Source organism: Hydra vulgaris, chromosome 03 (assembly GCF_038396675.1).
Source record: "Hydra vulgaris chromosome 03, alternate assembly HydraT2T_AEP".
Taxonomy (NCBI): Eukaryota; Metazoa; Cnidaria; class Hydrozoa; order Anthoathecata; family Hydridae; genus Hydra; species Hydra vulgaris.
In genome coordinates this window covers 47,917,751-47,936,054 of record NC_088922.1, presented here as the reverse complement: position 1 = coordinate 47,936,054, position 18,304 = coordinate 47,917,751, and the positions used below count along the sequence as shown (strand labels likewise).

At 31.3% G+C, this 18,304-nt stretch overlaps 1 protein-coding gene across 1 annotated transcript; it reads left to right on the top strand.

Moving 5' to 3' along the window:
* The first annotated feature begins 15,748 nt into the window (after positions 1-15,748).
* On the top strand, positions 15,749-17,863 carry LOC136078732 (zinc finger MYM-type protein 1-like). Its single transcript, XM_065794524.1, has one exon. It carries the CDS (start codon positions 15,749-15,751, stop codon positions 17,861-17,863), a length of 2,115 nt encoding a protein of 704 aa, XP_065650596.1.
* The last annotated feature ends 441 nt before the right edge of the window (positions 17,864-18,304 follow it).

The window sequence follows — 18,304 nt, the reverse complement described above, 5'->3', positions numbered from 1 at the left end:
TGCATCAAGAAAGATTTGTGTTGAATGGCTTGTTAACCACGGACTGGGTGTCACAGGCTCTGTTATAGAGTTGCAAGGCAGAATTTTGAAGTTCTTACCATATCCAAAACTAGTTAAGAAACTTTATCTAAAAGCAAAAAAAAACTACTTATTCAAAACAAGTTTACATGTAGACGAGATACCACACATGTCTCAAAATTGGACTGGAAATGAAAACCTTTACCCTTGTGTAAACTCTGAACTTTTTAAAGAATACATACTCAATAAAAGAGAGGGTACATTTGGACAACAGCAAAAAGCATACCAAATGTTAACAAGCAGAAAAATTATATCAGTTAAAATACATTCAGATAACAAAATAGTATATGTTAGAGCTTTCATAAGAAAATCTTATAGCCACGATGCACGCCCTGCTTATTTACTTTTTGTAGGAGGGACACCTCGTAAAGGTTATTGTGAATGCCCCGTTGGTCTTAGTGGGCTTTGCTGTCATGTTTTAGCTATCCTTCTTTACTTAAAGCATTACGAGGACACAAAGACAACAATTTTAGAATTAACGTGCACACAAGTGATACAGAAATGGCATAAAAGATCAAAAAAAGGTTCTATTCCAATGGTCCCACTATCTCATATTAAAGTAAAATCAGCAAGAAACAAAAGTACAATTGAAAACTTAAAAATCACACCAGCAGATCCAGAAAGTTCATCTTTTAAAAGAGATGTTTTAAAAATGAAGCAAAAAATTAAGGAAGGGCTGAAAAAGGAACCCAATTTTGAAAGACATGTATATGATACTCTTTGTTCAATAGATCTTGGATATGAATCTGCACTTATGGGGCACTTAAGATTTAGATATGACCCTGAAAGTTTTAAATCCCAAGTCAATAAGTTAAGTTCTATAAATGCAAAAAGTCGTACTTTAAATGAACAAGCAGTAAACCCACAAAAATTCCAAAATAATTATAGTAAAATACCAACAATATTGCAAATAATAAATCAAAATAAAGTAAACATCGAGGTAACCATAGTTTCGCTGGAACAAGTTATTGTTTTAGAAAAAATTAATAAACAACTTTTAAATGAGGATCCTGTTATTCACATTGATTTGACAAATCTGATACCATCACAAGGACAATACACAAATCATATTAATGTCAAACAAAATACCCAGGAGTGGATGGACTCAAGAAAAGGGAAAATAACGGGGAGTCGATTACCAGCATTGCTAGGAATATATGGACAGGAAAAATTTACAAATTATTGGAAGATAGTTAAGGAAAGATTAAATGAAAATGATATTTATAACACACAAAACATAAAAAATTTTGAGCGTGGTCATAAATATGAATTTATTGCACTTCAGCACTTTGCAAAGATGTCAAAATGTTCTCCTGAAATGTGTGGATTTTTCTATCACCCAGATGATTTAAATTATGGGGCAAGTCCAGATAGCCTTGTGTCACATCAAATTATTTTGGAAATTAAAACACAAGCAAAAAACAGTGACAGTCCATTGACCCATTTAAAAAACCAACCTCAGTATTACGTGCAGGCTCAGCTTGCACTACTATGTACAAAATTTAAATACTGCATTTTACAATCTTATCATCCTGAAACTTCAAACTCAAATTTCTTTATTATTTAACTAAATAATTTACTGATGTCAGTTATCAAGGAAATATCAGATAGCATTTTGCATTCAAATCCAATAAAAGATTGGCAACATCATGAACATTCTTTGCTCATTACTCTTGGAAATAATGTTGTTGGGAAAATTCCTGATTTTAAAGAACTAAAACCACTTAGATCGTATATTAGAGAACTTGTAAAAACATCAACATTTCTATTAAAATTGGTATAAATGTTTAAAATTATGATAAAACAAGAAAATATGTTTTTAAATAGTTATATATATATTCATAAAATACTATTAATTACAAGATTCTGGCTTTGGCCCAATGGGGCGCATTGTAAGGTTTACAACATGACATAACATTTTCCATGTTGAAGAAAGTAAGTCCATTCTTTGTACTGGCCACACCGCATTAAGAATTGACCAATCACGTACGCATCCTATGAATCTCTCTACATGAATACGGGTTGAAGCTATATCAAAATTACCAGCTACATCAGCTTGTGGGAACTGATGGCTTGATTTTTGAGATGGTCGATTCAGATATATTCCTTTTGAAGCGCATAAATCTTGAATTGAAAACCCTCTATCTGCCATAACTTCGTGTTCCTTCTCAACTAGTTCTAAAATATGAGATTGTTCTGTTAATTCATTATCTGTAACTGAACCAGGGTATATGTCTCCAAAAAGCAAACCTGACCCATGTGGAGAGATTCCAATTAAAGCTTTCCCTGTTGTACAGTTTTTATAACTTGAAAACATTAAAGTGTTAAGGTCATAATTGGTTGGTTGTTGAAACTTAAATTCTGTAGCATCCACAACAATATCGGTTTCACCGTGGACAGTTTTTTTAAAAACAGAAGGCATCATCAGGGAAATATAAGTGCTTTCGACTTTTAAATTTATCTCTGAAAATATTGTGTCTAGAAATACAACCCATCCATTGAAAACACGATATATGGTACTTTTAGAAACGCCAGCCATAAATCCAATAACACCAAGATGAAGTGCATGTCTGCGCAATGTTAAAACTGAAAACAATTCGGTTTTCTTTTCAAGGAATCTGGTTCCTGTACCTTTGCAATCCGGATATTCAATTAGGTGGCAGTATGGTGCTACACAATTATAAAGGAGTTCAAATTGCAGGACAGTTAAACCACATAAATATTTAAACTGCTTTGGTTTGTCTTTAAGTTTAGAATATTTAAACATTCCTTTTTCAAATTTGTCTAGTTCTTTTTTTAAAATTTGATTTTTTACAGATAAAATTAAATATTTTTTATGTAACATATCGTTCTTTACTTTGTTTCTTTTTTTTTCTTTTTTAAGCTGTGTTATATAATTGTTTGCATTGTTTATTTTTTCTGATAGAATTTTGTTAGCATCTGCTTCTTTTTTTAATTTAGAAAATAACTGTTGTTTTGTTGGTTTAAGTAATGATAAAGGAGATTTTGTAACATAAGAAGGTCGGTTTGTTGGTTTTTTACGAATAGGATAAGGTTTAGACAAGGATATCATCATACTAAGCTTACGTTTTAACCCTTTCAAATGTTTTTTATCAGCTTCAGTCGTTTTTCCTGATTTAGTTATTTTGGCCAGAGCATTTTCATATTTTCGTTCCATTATAGCAATTTGACTTGGTGGTGCAGCAATGTTTGGAATATCAGTGCATAACTCTCTTATTCCAGATGAAAAATGTTCACAACAAATATGCCCATTTCTGAAATTCATTCCTTTTGTATTTAAAACTCGGATATATTCTTTCTGAATAGAAACATCTTTGGGAAGCCTGTAAAACTTTATACGTTCTCCGTTAAGTAGTTTTGGTTCTAAAGTTGTTAAAACATAATGCTGCACCACAAAACCAGTTAACCATTTCTTTTAATTGATACAATCAATATAATTTGATATCTAATTATGTTTTATATCTTTTTATTAAAATAAATAATAGTTACATATCGCTAACTTATTTTATTTAGCATATTAAAAAAAATATTTGTTTTGATTTTTATATACATTTTTGACTCGATTGTATTAAGTACTACCCTATTTTTAGTAGTTTAATCGAGAGAAAAAACTGATTATCGCTTTATCTAGAAAAATTATCTGATTGGCTAGAATTTTGTCCCTACAGGCAATATTCGCTTAGTTAAACCGCGTCATATGAAACTTGCTAATGTCATACTTATTGCTGTCTAACTATTATAGCTACCTTTAAGGACTTTATTGAATGCATGGGGACTTTAGTACATGTAACTGGTGATTTTGGTTTGGACAGGTGTTATCTAAATACGTACAATTTTTATATCGTTTTTAGTGGTTCAAACCCCACCTCTGGGCAAGTTTTTTGACTAATTAAATACTCATCCGTGGTGCGCTAATAAGACCGATAAGACCGTAAGGACTTCTTGGGGCACCTAAATAAATTTAAAAAAAAATCGGCAAAAAAGAAAATCGCAACTCTTTAACCAATTTCTTTTTTTTCAAACAAACTGGGTAAAGTGAGGAAATTTGCTGCATGCTAACCAGCCTCTTAATAAGACATTTTAGGTAGCATCAAACGTACCAAGCCAAACTCAAGAAACTCATATTAGGCCATACTATATGTAATCAAAGGTCATAGTATATAAAGCTAAATTTTTCAATATTTTTATTTTTATTGTCAATTTAAGGATTTTTATTTTAATTTTCAATTTAAAGAAAAAATGAGCTGACGTTTGAATTCTGTATCTCGAGCTGTTGCTAAAATAAACAAGCGTAAGCTTTTTTGTCCAGGAACCTTGTATTCATCTATTACGTCATCATCGCTAATAAATCAAGACCGAATCTTAAAAAGGATCCTCTTTTGATTTCAGTTTTGACAAGATTATGAGGATAGTAATTACAAGCATGGAGAACTTGATTTGTTAAATCATGAAGATTTTTGCAATAGACATCGCTTCCAAATTCAATTTTGAAATGAAAAGATTCCAAATCTCAGTTTTAACAAAACAAAGAAGTCTGAAAGAATTTTACCCGCTACAGAAAACTTTGTTTTGAAGTGTGAACAAGGTGAAAACCAGTTGATTTGTTTAACACAGATGCAAGATATCTCATATTTTTGTAGAGAGTAACACAATGACATAAATCATCCCCTTCCGCACCCCATCTCCATACAAGTTTTTCCATCCCTTCCACATCCCCATCAGGTTTGTCCCTATCAATCAAAATTTAACAAACCACTAAACCATTTTATGTTGTTACCATTTTTTATTTGTTCATAAATCAAAACTGTCTTAAGTTCATATATACTGTTACACATACCTATTCTTTGCTTAAATCATCCAAAAATTAAAATCCATCAACTCAATCATGCTGGAGTTGAGTTCTTCTATAATCCAGTGTTCTTTCAGCAATTAATAAATGAATCTTCAGACAGTGTGCTTGTTGCTGGAATTGATAACGCAGACTGTACTACCTGTGACAAATTTAAATAAAGTTCTGTTTTACTTTTGTAATAAGAACAAATGTTATCATCAGAATCTCTGCTAATCCAGTAGCTGTCAACTTCATTTATGGCAGCTTCATAATTTTCAAATAAATCAATAAAAAAATTCACTTAAATTGTTATATATTAACATATATTTCAATTAATACTTTTATTTTATATACTACATTAACGAATAAAAATAAAAACTCTAAAATGTAAACAAATAAAAAAATATTTTTTTGTTTATTTACATTTTAGAGTTTAGTTTTTTTTAGTTACTAGAAGTAATTTGTTATAAATTTTGTACATCCAAGTATAAAATATTTAAACCTACAACTTTTTTATATATATTAATATATAAAAAAAAAATTGAAGGTTTAAATATTTTATATTTGGATATACAAAATTTATAACAAATTACTTCTAATAATTGGAAATTATTTTGCACCAGTTGATTGGTTTAGGTGAATCCTGAGATAAATTGAAGTTTCTTTGCTAGCAATGACACTTTTGCTTTTTGCTTAGCTCCAATAGGATCATTTTGTACAAGAAGGAAGAGGTTCTTATGTCTTGTTCCTGGTGTACACACAAATTTGAAGGTACCATAATAACTGTCTGGAAATTTTTTTTGTATGTGTGTTTGGAAGACAACTACTATTTACGCCGATGAATTTATTTTTTAAACTTGTTTTGAAGGTTTTAGGGCATTTTTTAATAACTGACGCTAATAGAATCCATCAACTAAGGCGAGAAAAAAACCTCTCACAGTAACTAGGAAAACTTCATTAACAAATAGTGAAAAAGTATTTAATAATTAGTTAGGTTGCATTAATTATTTTTGGATTTCTGAAAAGCCAAAAAAATGTAAAAATAATAAAATTTGGTATTTCAAAATAGTACTGGTCAATATGTTTCAAAAATTTTTTCCTGTGCACATACGTGTTACAAGCAATCTTTTTATTAGAATGAGATTCTTGTACAGTAAGAATTTGAAAAGTGACAGGTGTTATTGTTGTTTAGTTTTTATGTTTTATGTCACGTGGTATGACGTAATAGACCCCCATAGCAAAAAAAAATTTAATCATTTTTCAAATATTTTGTACCGGTAAAAAGAGCATTAAATAAGCACATACGAAAAACATGTTTAAAGTTTTTACTTTATAAGATAACGGGCCAAACCGTGGGTCAATTTTAAAAATTACAATACATGTTATATCTGCAACTAGATATAACATATATTGTAAATAAGGTAGAACTAAAATAGTTGAGCTGGTACATAAATTAGGATTTGCATTGTATAAACATACAAATATTATTATATGTAAACCTAAATGGGATTTAAAATTTACAATGCTCAATCAAGAGAAGAAAGGACCCCCGGAAAAAATTCAAGTGACAATGAAATAAATAAAAAAGTATTAGTTAAGAACTATTGAACTTATGATTTCATTCTAAGATTTAAAAACATTCTAAATTTTGGAAATATATGTTAACGTTATATAAGTAACGTACTTACAAGCTAGTATTTAATAATAGCCTATATAACTAAATTGCGTCTTCTAAATCTCTACAGTCATACATGTTTTCCTTTTTTTGTAGTCTTCATTATTATTTGTACATTTTTGAACATATCAGTAAAGACAAGTTTATTTTTCAAACATTTGCATATTTTATTCCTACAGTCTCCTTCACAACGACAAACGCTCAACTCAATAAAAGCTATTGTTGCTGACAGGTCATTAGTCATTACGAGACCCTTGTTTAGTTCCCAACCATATTCCATAGGCAATGGTAGATACCGTACAGGTATGTTAGAACTTTTAAGCACTAAACATACAAAGTGACTACGGTATATACGGTACTTAAGGACATTAGTTGTTGGTGGAAGTTGTGCAGCGTTCTCTAAATTCCGTATTGGAATTTAGAGAAAAAGAACCCAAAAGAGTATTAACATCTTCAGTATCGTGTGCATGTGCAATAAATTTTTTAATGGATTTTCTTTTGCAACGTCTATGGCATGCAGAATTAACAGAGTGTCAGCCTCTTCGTGACCAAGATAAGTTATTTATAAGATAGATGGTCCACATTTTCTTCTGCTGTGTTTGAATATGTTACAATTAAGCAAACTACACAACCTATAATATTTTTCGTTTATTTAGTAATGTATTCAGCAAGGGTTTGCTTTGTTTCAATGTGCCCCAATAACTGCTTTAATGACTTATTACAAACTATAGAGTCATCAGTTACCTTGTATTTGATTTAATATTTAAGTATTATTAGCCGATGTCAAATAAATTATCAATTCTACATAAACAGTTGTTACAGTGAACAATACATGATGTAATCGAATGAAAATACTACTATTGACAAAAAATAACAAGTGTTACCTTCCAAGTTTTAATACTATTATATTTATGAACTTTATTGACCAAGGTCATGCCATTAATAATAACAGTTGATGTTTTTTTTTAACTATTCACCTCCCTTAAGGCCTAGAAGGCTGCTACAGTAGAGGAGACTACTTTTGTGGTTTCAACCTTCTCTTAAATCTATAACTCCAAAACATGAACCCCGACGAACAAGGCCGCTGCACGGAGAAATAAGTTGATCGCGGTACTACCAGGGACGTGGTGGGGATCGAACTCGGAACTTCTTGCTAATGAGGCGAGCTCTCTACCACACCACTACCTACACTACTGTACTTCCAGACATTTCTTTTTCTTGTGTTGTAATCTCTGATCTTATTGACAAGTTTTTTTTTTATGCAGAATTTTTTCTTTATCAGGGTGAGCAATGTGACCATCTTAAGTAAAAGCAATGTGACCATCCTGAGTAAACATCGATTTTGGTATAACTGAAAACTCATAGCTACCGATGCTTTTTTCCAAATCAAGCTGTAGGCAATTTCTTGCACTAAGTAGAAATAGCGAGATAATAATTACTACATATTTTTGTTATTGTTGTTTTGACTTGATTTTGGAATGTTTTTAGATTTTGAATCTTCATTGGGAATCATATAGCTATGTCTCCTTTTAACCTTTCAGTAACAAAAGAATAGAAGAGCTCTTATCCAATGATGAACTAAATTATCTGCTACTTCTTTTAGTAAGATGGATTTGGACACAAGATTAGTGATTTCGTTAAAGTTGATACCAAACGTTTTAAAGGCATTAATGACTTTGTTTACATTAGATAAAATTCTTTTGTTTGTAGAACCCACGAGTTGGTATTGTTGCTTTAAAAGTTGTGATCCAATATTATTTTTTTTTGCAAAAGATTTTTTATATGGAATTTAAAGCAGCAACAATAAAGCAAAAACGGTTTAAGTACGTTAGATTTTGTGACCGATCACCCGTTACCTTCAAAATTCGTTTTCCTGTTATAAGGCATGATCAGATCCACTATTACAGAAAATAATGGCTGACTTCCTGACAAAAAATTTTTAAGATATTATCAGGAGGTAATATTAATTTTTTTCAATTCAACCATTGGAGCAAGGCACAGCGGTGAAAGTATGTAAAGACGCGCAAAATTATATTGATCATGAGCAAAGAAGTAAGGTATCATAGCATCAAGCGACGAGTTTTGAAGTTTTTTTATGTCCCTATGTCCCTGATGCTTAAACAAATTGAATCAATATCTTTTACATTAACATAAAGTTGCGCAAAAATAAGCCTTGTTGAACTAATGTGTCATCAAAACTCTTGCATTTTTTAGAATAGTATTTGATTGGAAATACAGTAGCAATTGCTCAAAGCTTCCTTGTGCATACTTCTTATCAATTATTAGTGGGATTTCATTCGTATGCTTTTTCATTACATCACGAATCTCTGGGTATAGAAGGAAGAAACTAATCAAGTATAGTTTATTTAAAGATAGGTATAAAAGCATGAATGCTTCCATACCAAGTTTCATATGATGTAGGAACATCTGAAATTAAGTAGTTAAAATTACTTTATGATGGTAATTTAAATTCCTTGTCAATCAAATTAAAAAACGCCCAAAATTGATTGATGGTGCAAAATGAGTAAAGATTGGAATTTCAAAATCTTGAGTTTTTTTCAACAATTTGCGTTTTATACCCCCAAGCCACGCATGTGACTATTGGAGTATTTGCGAATCAAAGGATAGTACCCATCAACACTGAGATCTGAAGAAGAAATTGAGGGAATAAATTAGTAGCAAACAAGTCAGGTGAATTTTGAAAGAGGTAAGATTCAACTGGTGGAAGGTTGCTTCGCAGACCACAAATATTTGTAAAAGATATATTAAAACAGTTAGGTGATGAAAATGTTTTTTTATGTTTAATATTTTGGGTTACTTTTGGCATGATTTAATTTTAAAGAGAACTTGATTTATTCTTAAAAAGAGCACGGTCTCCTAAGAAATTAGCTATGCAATTGTCTCAGTCCTGTTAATTCACCCTAAGTCGTAACATAGAGCTCCTTTAGTAGCCTCGACAATGCGCACCAAAAGCATTAACAGGAACAACATCCAAGCACAACATGGCACTGTTGGTACCATCCTTGGCAGGAAACAATGTAACACAGGTTTATATCTACGCCAGACTGATAGATGAAGAAGGGGTTCGAGGCTGGTTAGCAAAAATATTCTATTTACCTCTTAAGTCTTTGCCAAGGAGGCTTTTCACAAGACAGTAGTTGGATGTAGTTAACATCTGCCCAAGATAAGTATTTTTATCGAGACACCATCTCTAGCCTTTACTCAATCAATAGCCCCAAAGCAGAGGATTTTTAAATCGGATTTTGTTTTTCTTTGCCTATATCTAAAAAAGTACAACCTATAATGCAGCATGGAATAGGCCAGGTAGTAGTGGTTACATGATACCAGTAACAGGGTGATCGTAATGATACTGAATCTGATCTGACCTAGAGTAGTTAAAAGCAGTCACTTCCCGCAAACAGTACTTTAAAACATAAGGCATGATATACTGAAATGAATGAAAACAAAATTATAGAGATTAGGCGAAGCGTAGGTTTTATAGTTAGAGTCACTAGTTAGTTACTGAGCTTCACTTCAGTTAGTTACACAGCATCAGAGATTTAAACAGAAAACAAACATACATAAAGTAACTTACGGGTAAGTGAACACCGCGCCCGAGATTGAGACAGAACACAAACATACAGATAGCAAATTACAAGTGAGTCAACATTGCGCCAAATCTTTAAACAGAATATACATATAAAGTAAAGCCATATAAAAGATACACAAACACACTAAAAAGGCAAAAAAAATTGAAATGAAGAAAAAACAAATTACTATAGGCATGGCTGATATTATATAGTACTGATGATAGGAAGCACACTCCAGCCTTTGCTAAGAAAGCGAACTCCAAAGAGCAGCAGGACATGGTTGCACTGGGTTACTGTTACTAGTAGCAGGGTTATCATAAAGACCATACACCTGACATGACATTTTACGATTCTCTTATTGGAGAACATTTTTATTATTGTAGCTCTAATAATATTAATGTTCTCATAAAACCACAAAATTTTAAAAATTAAAGAACTTTTTTTTATATTTTTGTTCATTTATCTCAATCAATCTTGTCCGTAGCGTACAATACGAGCCCGTATCATACAATATGTAGCGCAACGAAATCATTTTACAAATACACCCCTGTATCGTAAAATACCCCATTTTATGTATAGGGTGTATTATACGATACACCCACTCATATTGTATAGTACGGGAAGATACGCCCGTATACGGGAAGATTTGTACTGGGAGGGTTGATTTCCTTCGTTACAGAAGGGATTTTTTGGTTTCCTTATCTGTAAAAGTATGAAATCTCTTCCAAATTACGTATTTAACATAGGCTCATAAATTTTAACTACTTTAAGTCTTTTAAATGGATGTATAGATAGATTTAAACTGAATTTGTTATGTTTATCGCATTTTACCGTAGGTTTTTGTTATTTATTGAAGATATAGTCTGATCCTACGTGGCAGTCTGATCCTACGTCGTCTGATCCTACGTGGCAGTAATGTAAAAGGGTTACGAGAGAATAAGCGTTTGAATTGGGCTTAGTTATTTGGTATCAAATATGCATGGGAATTCATCAAAAAGTGTTGGGAACTTGTTCTAGGTTTCCCTGAGACACTAAATTATGATGTTTATAACTTTATATAAATGGTGATTCGTAAATTCATAGCAATATAGGAGTTTGTGCAAAACATTTTCTTTTAAGAAGAACATATTGTTCATGAATTTTTATGAGTTTTGTCTTAATTTATAGGAGTTTTTTTATATTTCCTCCTAATTTCTAGTCTTTTTTTTTAACCGATACGTTTACAGTACGATATGCTACTTTACGCTACACTGTTGCGGAACGGGATTAACATATGCGTTACGCTACGGACAACTTTGGTTCTAATACTTATAAAAATACAGTTGAGTTATTAATTTATAGTGATTCAATTTGAATTAATTCTGAAGTAATTTAGATTTTTATTGACTTGTAATTTTATGCAATATTTAAAAACAGGTTTTGAAGACATTCGAAAAATGGAATATTCAAAGACATTTTACAAAACAACCTTTCTAGTTAGGGTTTGTCCATAAGTTACGTCACGCTATAGGGAGATAGGGGTTAGTGGTTTTGTGACGACTCATACGGGATTTGTTACTAAAGTGTTACGATGTTGTGACGAGGGGGCAAGTTCACTTAGCACTTCAAAGGACAGTGGAATACTGAGAAACAGCAAGGTAAGTTAAACACATTAAGAGATGCACCCATTTTTACCGTTTAATAAAAATAAAATATTTCGTATTATATAATACGATAATGTTTTACTTTTATTAGCCGGTAAATATGCATCTTCTACTTATCGTAATATAGCATAAAAAAATATATATACTTATATATGCTTTTTTAAAAGTTAGTTTCTCAACTTTAAATAACGTTATTTTGTTTTAAACATAATACTTTGTTTTTATGATTAAGTTAAAATTTTTACTTTTTGAAATGAAAGACGGTTTTTCATTTAACTTTAATTCAGAGAATGTTAGTAGTGATAACTACATAAATCAAAAAATTACTCAATATCTTTGTCAGAATAATAATACTTTTTCCATTTTAAATATAAACATTTGAAGTATTAGGGATCGTCCATAAATTACGCAACACTAAATTTTAAACAAATAAGATCAAAATTTTTTCGCAGAATCTTTCTTAAACCAAAACTCAAAATAGTACTTTAAGTTCAGCGAAAATTGCTGCGCAAAAGTGCAAATGATCTCCTACGTCTCTCTCCTCTCCTACGTCTATTTTTTAAATTATTTTGCGTTGCGTAATTTATAGACAATCCCGAGCTATTTTGATTTTTGATTTAACTTAAGGCTCTGCGAAGAATAACTCGACCTTTTTTATTTTATTTATTGGTGAAATTTAGCGTTGCGTAATTAATGGACGAACCCTTCATAAAAATGTTGATAATCTTAAATTGCTATTGCATCAACTTAATCATTTTAAAATAATTTGTCTCAGAAGCTTTGCTTAAAACCACTAAAAATAATTCAAATTTTGAATTAAATAGTTAAATGTCGCTGTCTCAATTGCGCTGGCGGTGGTGTAAGTATTTTTGTCCGCAAATCAATTTATTTTAATTTATTTTTTAATTTATGAACTTTATTTTTCGTTAAGACTTCAGTATTTATGAAACAAATTGCGAGTTGTTGTGCATTAAAAAAAATTAACAAAACTATTAAAAGTATTGTAGTTAATTCTATTTATGGGCGTTTCAGATTTCCAGTTGATTTCCTGTTGGGAAACCTATGAAAATTCAAACATATTTAACCCATTTCTTTGCCAAACTAGTAAAACGAAAACATGTTTACCTCGTGTAGACCTTAACTTAACTTTGTTGAACTATACTGTTAATAAAAATGTAAAATACTTTTTAGATACTCTTATCGAATATAACCTAATTCCGACAATAAATAAAATACGCAGACTCTTCAACATTATTTAACGATATACTTACTAATAACTTTCTTAATTGCCATTTAAGAACGCACACAATAAAAACGGATCTAACAAATCACTTTCCAATATTCTTAATTACTACTAATTATTCATTTCACCTAAAAAGCGTATTTATTCAAAATCTTATTCAAATTTGGACAAGCGATTGTGATTTTAAGATTTTTTTTTTTTTAAAAAAAAAAAGAATTATCGGTCTGGGTTTTTTCGCTATAAACATATTTTATGATACCGCACAATTTATCATTTTAATTTTTTTCGTCTTTTCATAATTCACAGACCTGATCATTTAACGGAAATATGTCATAGTTAACAAAATATTATGCAGACGCTACAATATTTTAAAATTGCCTTAACTACATCGACTGGACAAAAATATATAAATACAATAAATAAAAATTTCATTAAAAACACCAAAATAAAACTAAAACAACTATAGAAAGTATGCAAACAAAAAAAACTAATAAAATTCTTTTTGAGACAATTAAAACCATATAGGTACTTTTAGCATAAACAAACCCAAGACCATCAGAAAGCAATATACCGTATTATAAATCAAAAAAATCAACAAAACACAATAGAGTCTTTAATAAATCCTAACGCTGTCATATATAACTTATTCGAATTATGTCAACCAACCAAAAGTGTAAGAAAATAAAGAATCCGCGCAACATAAAGTCATCACATATATTAAATAATATATGATAGTAGAAAAGACATCCCGCAAAAAAATGTTATCCGCAAAAATATAAAGATTTAAGCATGTAGTGAAGGATATAAGAAACTCTTTGAATTAAAATGAAAGGCAAAAATTGTGCTTGTGAAATTAAAAAAAAACTGAGTAAAGAATTTGAAATAATATATCTTAAAATTTTTTAACAACAGTAACAATATAAAATAATATGAAAACTAGCGGATAAATAAAATATTAAAAAAAAAAATGTAATAAGACTAAATAAAAGTTGCAATAAAACTAGATAAATTTTAGCCAATTGGGTAGACAGGATCAACTAGTTATTAGTGCTGATCGTTATTGAAACGCCAGTTACAGGGGAGAGTAGGGTAATGGCGAGCGAGGGGTAATTCCAAACATGGTCAAAACGGTATAATCGAAAAAAATGTTTGTTTATTTCTTTTTACCTGCTGAGAGGGAATTCCATGCTCTGTTACAGACGTGCAGTATTGTAATGAAGTTGCAATTGTTGTTCACGATAAATTGATTCTAACTTTTTCTGATATTCATGCAACTTTTTACTAAAGAAACATTCCTGTTGTAGCTGCTATGGATATAAAACCACTCCTTTTGTTGTTGTTTTTGTCGCATAGTATTATATAAAAGGAGTTTTTAACACGTATTATATCATAGTTATGTTAATATAACCTCAATGGATTCATTTTATTTATTACGATCTTAACGGCGTAATTTTGAACGTCGAAAGTGTCAACCAGGGGCGTGCAGAGCGTGAGTCACCCGAGCAAATTGCTCGGGGCCCCGGACCCTATGGGGACCCCCAACAGCGGCAATAACATTCCAGGTATTTTTTTTCCTTCTCTTTTTCTCCATCAAGAGCTTTAACTTACATAAAAAATAAAAATAGCTCATTAAGTTTAATGAAAATTGCCTCAAAAATGAGCTTGAGATCTAATAATTTTTTTAAAAATAAATTTAGCGTTGCGTAATTTATAGAAGATCCCTGCGGAAGAGCTTTTGTTTAAATCTTATCTACATGCTTATCTTGAATTTAGCGGGAAAAGTTATAATGTGTTTAAATCTTATTTCAAAAATGGCGTATTTGGATTAGTTTTTTTACAGGCGATTTGCTTGATTGTACCATTTAATTTATAGATTAATAAAAATAAATTTAATTTTTTCATTTTTGTGATTAATTATATATATAAATTTTGTATTAATTATTTAATCGTGTATATATATATATATATATATATATATATATATATATATATATATATATATATAAATATATATATATATATATATATATACAAACATATGTATATATATATACATTTATATATATACATATGTATATTATGTATATATATACATATGTTTGTATATACAAATATATGTTCTTATATATATATAAATATATATACATATATATATATATATATATATATATATATATATATATATATATATATATATGTATATATATATCTATTAGACAAAAGTATTTAAAAAAATAAAAATGAAACGCACGTATCCATCTGGTGCATCAAAGTTAAAAATCAGTAAAGTAAAAAAAGCGGCTCTACAAAAAGGAAGGCAAACATTATTTGATGTTGGAATTACAACTACTCCTAAAACATCAGATGCCCTTTACACTAGCTCAACGAAGCAAAAATATGACGGTAGTATCCAATCTTCTGTTTCTGGTAATAGTGCTGGCAGTATAGAGAAATTAGCCGCTTTTGAAGACTGTCAAATTAGTGGTAGTGATAATACTTCTACAAGGACCACTAGCAGTGATGGACCAGCATTGTTGCAGCCATTTGACAAATTTCTCCCCTTCTCAGCTGGAAAAGTTTGTCATGGCTGGTCACATTCCTTTCCCACTGGATATGCCAAAAGATAATGGAAATCACATATTTCCAATGTCAGTTTTGAAAAGCAGAATGCCGAATGGGGAATACTTCTCGCGGGATTGGCTTGTATTTAGCCCAGCAAAGACAGCATTGTTTTGTTTTCCATGCCGATTATTTTTACCTAGAAATCAACTTCAACACATGACTTCATCCCTTGCAATGATTGGAGGATGGGGATATGAAAAGAAGTGGAAGAATCTCATCAGTCGAATTCCTGAACATGAGCATTCGAAAATCCATAAACAATGCTACATTCAGTGGCGTGAATTGGAAGCTCGAATGAAAACTGATCAGTCAATTGAACATTTGATGAATCGCCAAATTCTCAATGAAGCTGACACCTGGAGAAAAATCTTGGAACGAATCTTGGATGTGATTCTGTTTCTTGGTGAACGTGGATTGGCTATTCGTGGAAAATCTGACCTAATTGGAGATTCTCTTAATGGAAATTTCTTAGGATTGCTGGAACTGATTTTGCATTATGACCCAATTCTTAAGGAACATGGGATAAAAGTTAAACAATCACAGGACAAGGGTCAACGTCTTCAGGCGCATTACTTGTCAAATCGTTTTCAAAATGAATTCATTGGCCTTTGTGCAGCTGAGGTTCGCAGGCAACTTATAGAAGAGTGCAAGTCTGCAAAGTATTTTTCAATTATGGTTGATGCCACTCCTGATGTGAGCCATACTGAACAAATTTCGTTTGTCATTCGATATGTACATGAAAAAGAACCTGGAAAATTTTTAATTGAAGAGCGGGTTTTGATCTTTGCAGATTGTGCCAAGAAGACTGGATCTGATATTGCGGAATTAATTCTGGAAACTTTGGAAACATTAAAAATTTGTTTTGAAGACTGCCGTGGCCAAGGCTATGACAATGGAGTCAACATGTCAGGAAAATATAAGGGTGTTCAAGCAATCCTAAAAAAGAAGAACCCATTGTCTGTATTCTCACCCTGTGGTTGTCATTCATTGAATTTGTGTGGACAGAATGCTGCCTCAAGCTGTACAGATGCTGAGACTTTCTTTGGAACTGTTCAAACCGTATATACAATCTTTTCTGCTAGTCCGCAACGCTGGGAAATATTGCAAAAAAGACTTCACGGTGTGTCTTTGCATGGACAATCAGGAACACGATGGACTGAGAGACTTGACAGCATTCGCCCTTTTTATAATCACTTGAGCCAAATCATTGAATCTTTGAAAGAAGTTAAGAGCTTGAATCTCACGCCTAAAGCAAAAACTGAGATTAGAGGTGCCCTAAAATATATGAGCTCCTTCAAATGTGTTCTCATGTCTGGAATTTGGCTGAAAGTTTTCACATTGATTGACCGCTGCAACCAGGTCAATCAGGCAAGAAAAACAACTATTGATATTGAGGTGGAAAATATTGAAGCATTGATTAGTCAACTCAAATCTGTTCGGGAGGAATGGCCTACTATTTTAGAAGAAGCCAAGTTAGTTGCAGATGTTAAAAAAATCAGTTCTGAATTTCCAATCCACAGAAAAGTGAAACGCAAAAGTTTTTTTGGGGAGCAAATTAAAGGTGATGAACAAATTACGGAATTAACAGAAGCAGAATCAGGAGAGGAGACAACATTTCGGAGAACGGTTTTTTATCACATTTTTGATTCTGTAATTGGTGGACTTACTGCAAGTTTCACAGCAATTCAAGAAATCCTTTCTATATTCTGTTTTTTGTGGAAGTATCAAAAACTGTCTGAAGCAGAAATCAAGAGTGCTTGCTCACATTTTTCGCAAAAATATTCTTGTGATGTGACCGAAAATGAACTGACTGAAGAATTGCTTCACATAAAACAAATTCATACAGCAAATTTTGGAAAAGAACCTCTTGCCCCATTTGACTTATTAAACAAAATTTCTGAAATGAAGCTTGGAGAACTCTTTAGAAATATAGTAATTGCATTGCGTATTTTTGCTTCAATTCCAGTGACAGTGGCTTCAAGTGAGCGTTCATTCAGTAAATTGAAGCTCATCAAGAATTTTTTGCGCTCAACTATGGGACAAGAACGAACAAGTGACCTCGCCATTTTGATTATCGAGTGTCTATTAGCAAAAAATATTGATTTCAATGATGTGATTGAAAAGTTTGCTAAACAAAAGACAAGAAAAATAATATTGTAAGAAACAACAGCTGGACTATTTAATTATACTTATATTCCAGTAATATAAAAAAAAAAATTTAAGCAGGCCTTTTTTTTTTTGGAGTAAAGGGGGTGGGCCCCTAAACTGAAGGATGCTCGGGGCCCCCAAATCCTGTGCACGGCCCTGGTGTCAACACATGGATGTCAGGTGGCCACAAAATTAATGTATCTAATTTTTTTCACAATTAATTTTAACAAACAAATTGGTCAAATATTACCCCTGTACTTAGTTTGCCAAAAAATGAAAAACTGAGAATGTTAAAAAAGAAAAACTCCACCATTATTACTAGTTCGCCAATAAGAAATATTTAGAGCGAAAAAAAAAGGAGGAACAAATAAGAAGTAACTGCTGGTAAAAGTATAAAGAGAAAGAAGAACTTTAATCAATTAAAGATAATTTACCATCATGTGAAAAAGAAAA

What these genes read in the sequence shown, in the direction of transcription:
- LOC136078732 (XM_065794524.1), top strand. Translation starts at nt 15,749, where the DNA reads ATGCCGAATGGGGAATACTTCTCGCGGGATTGGCTTGTATTTAGCCCA.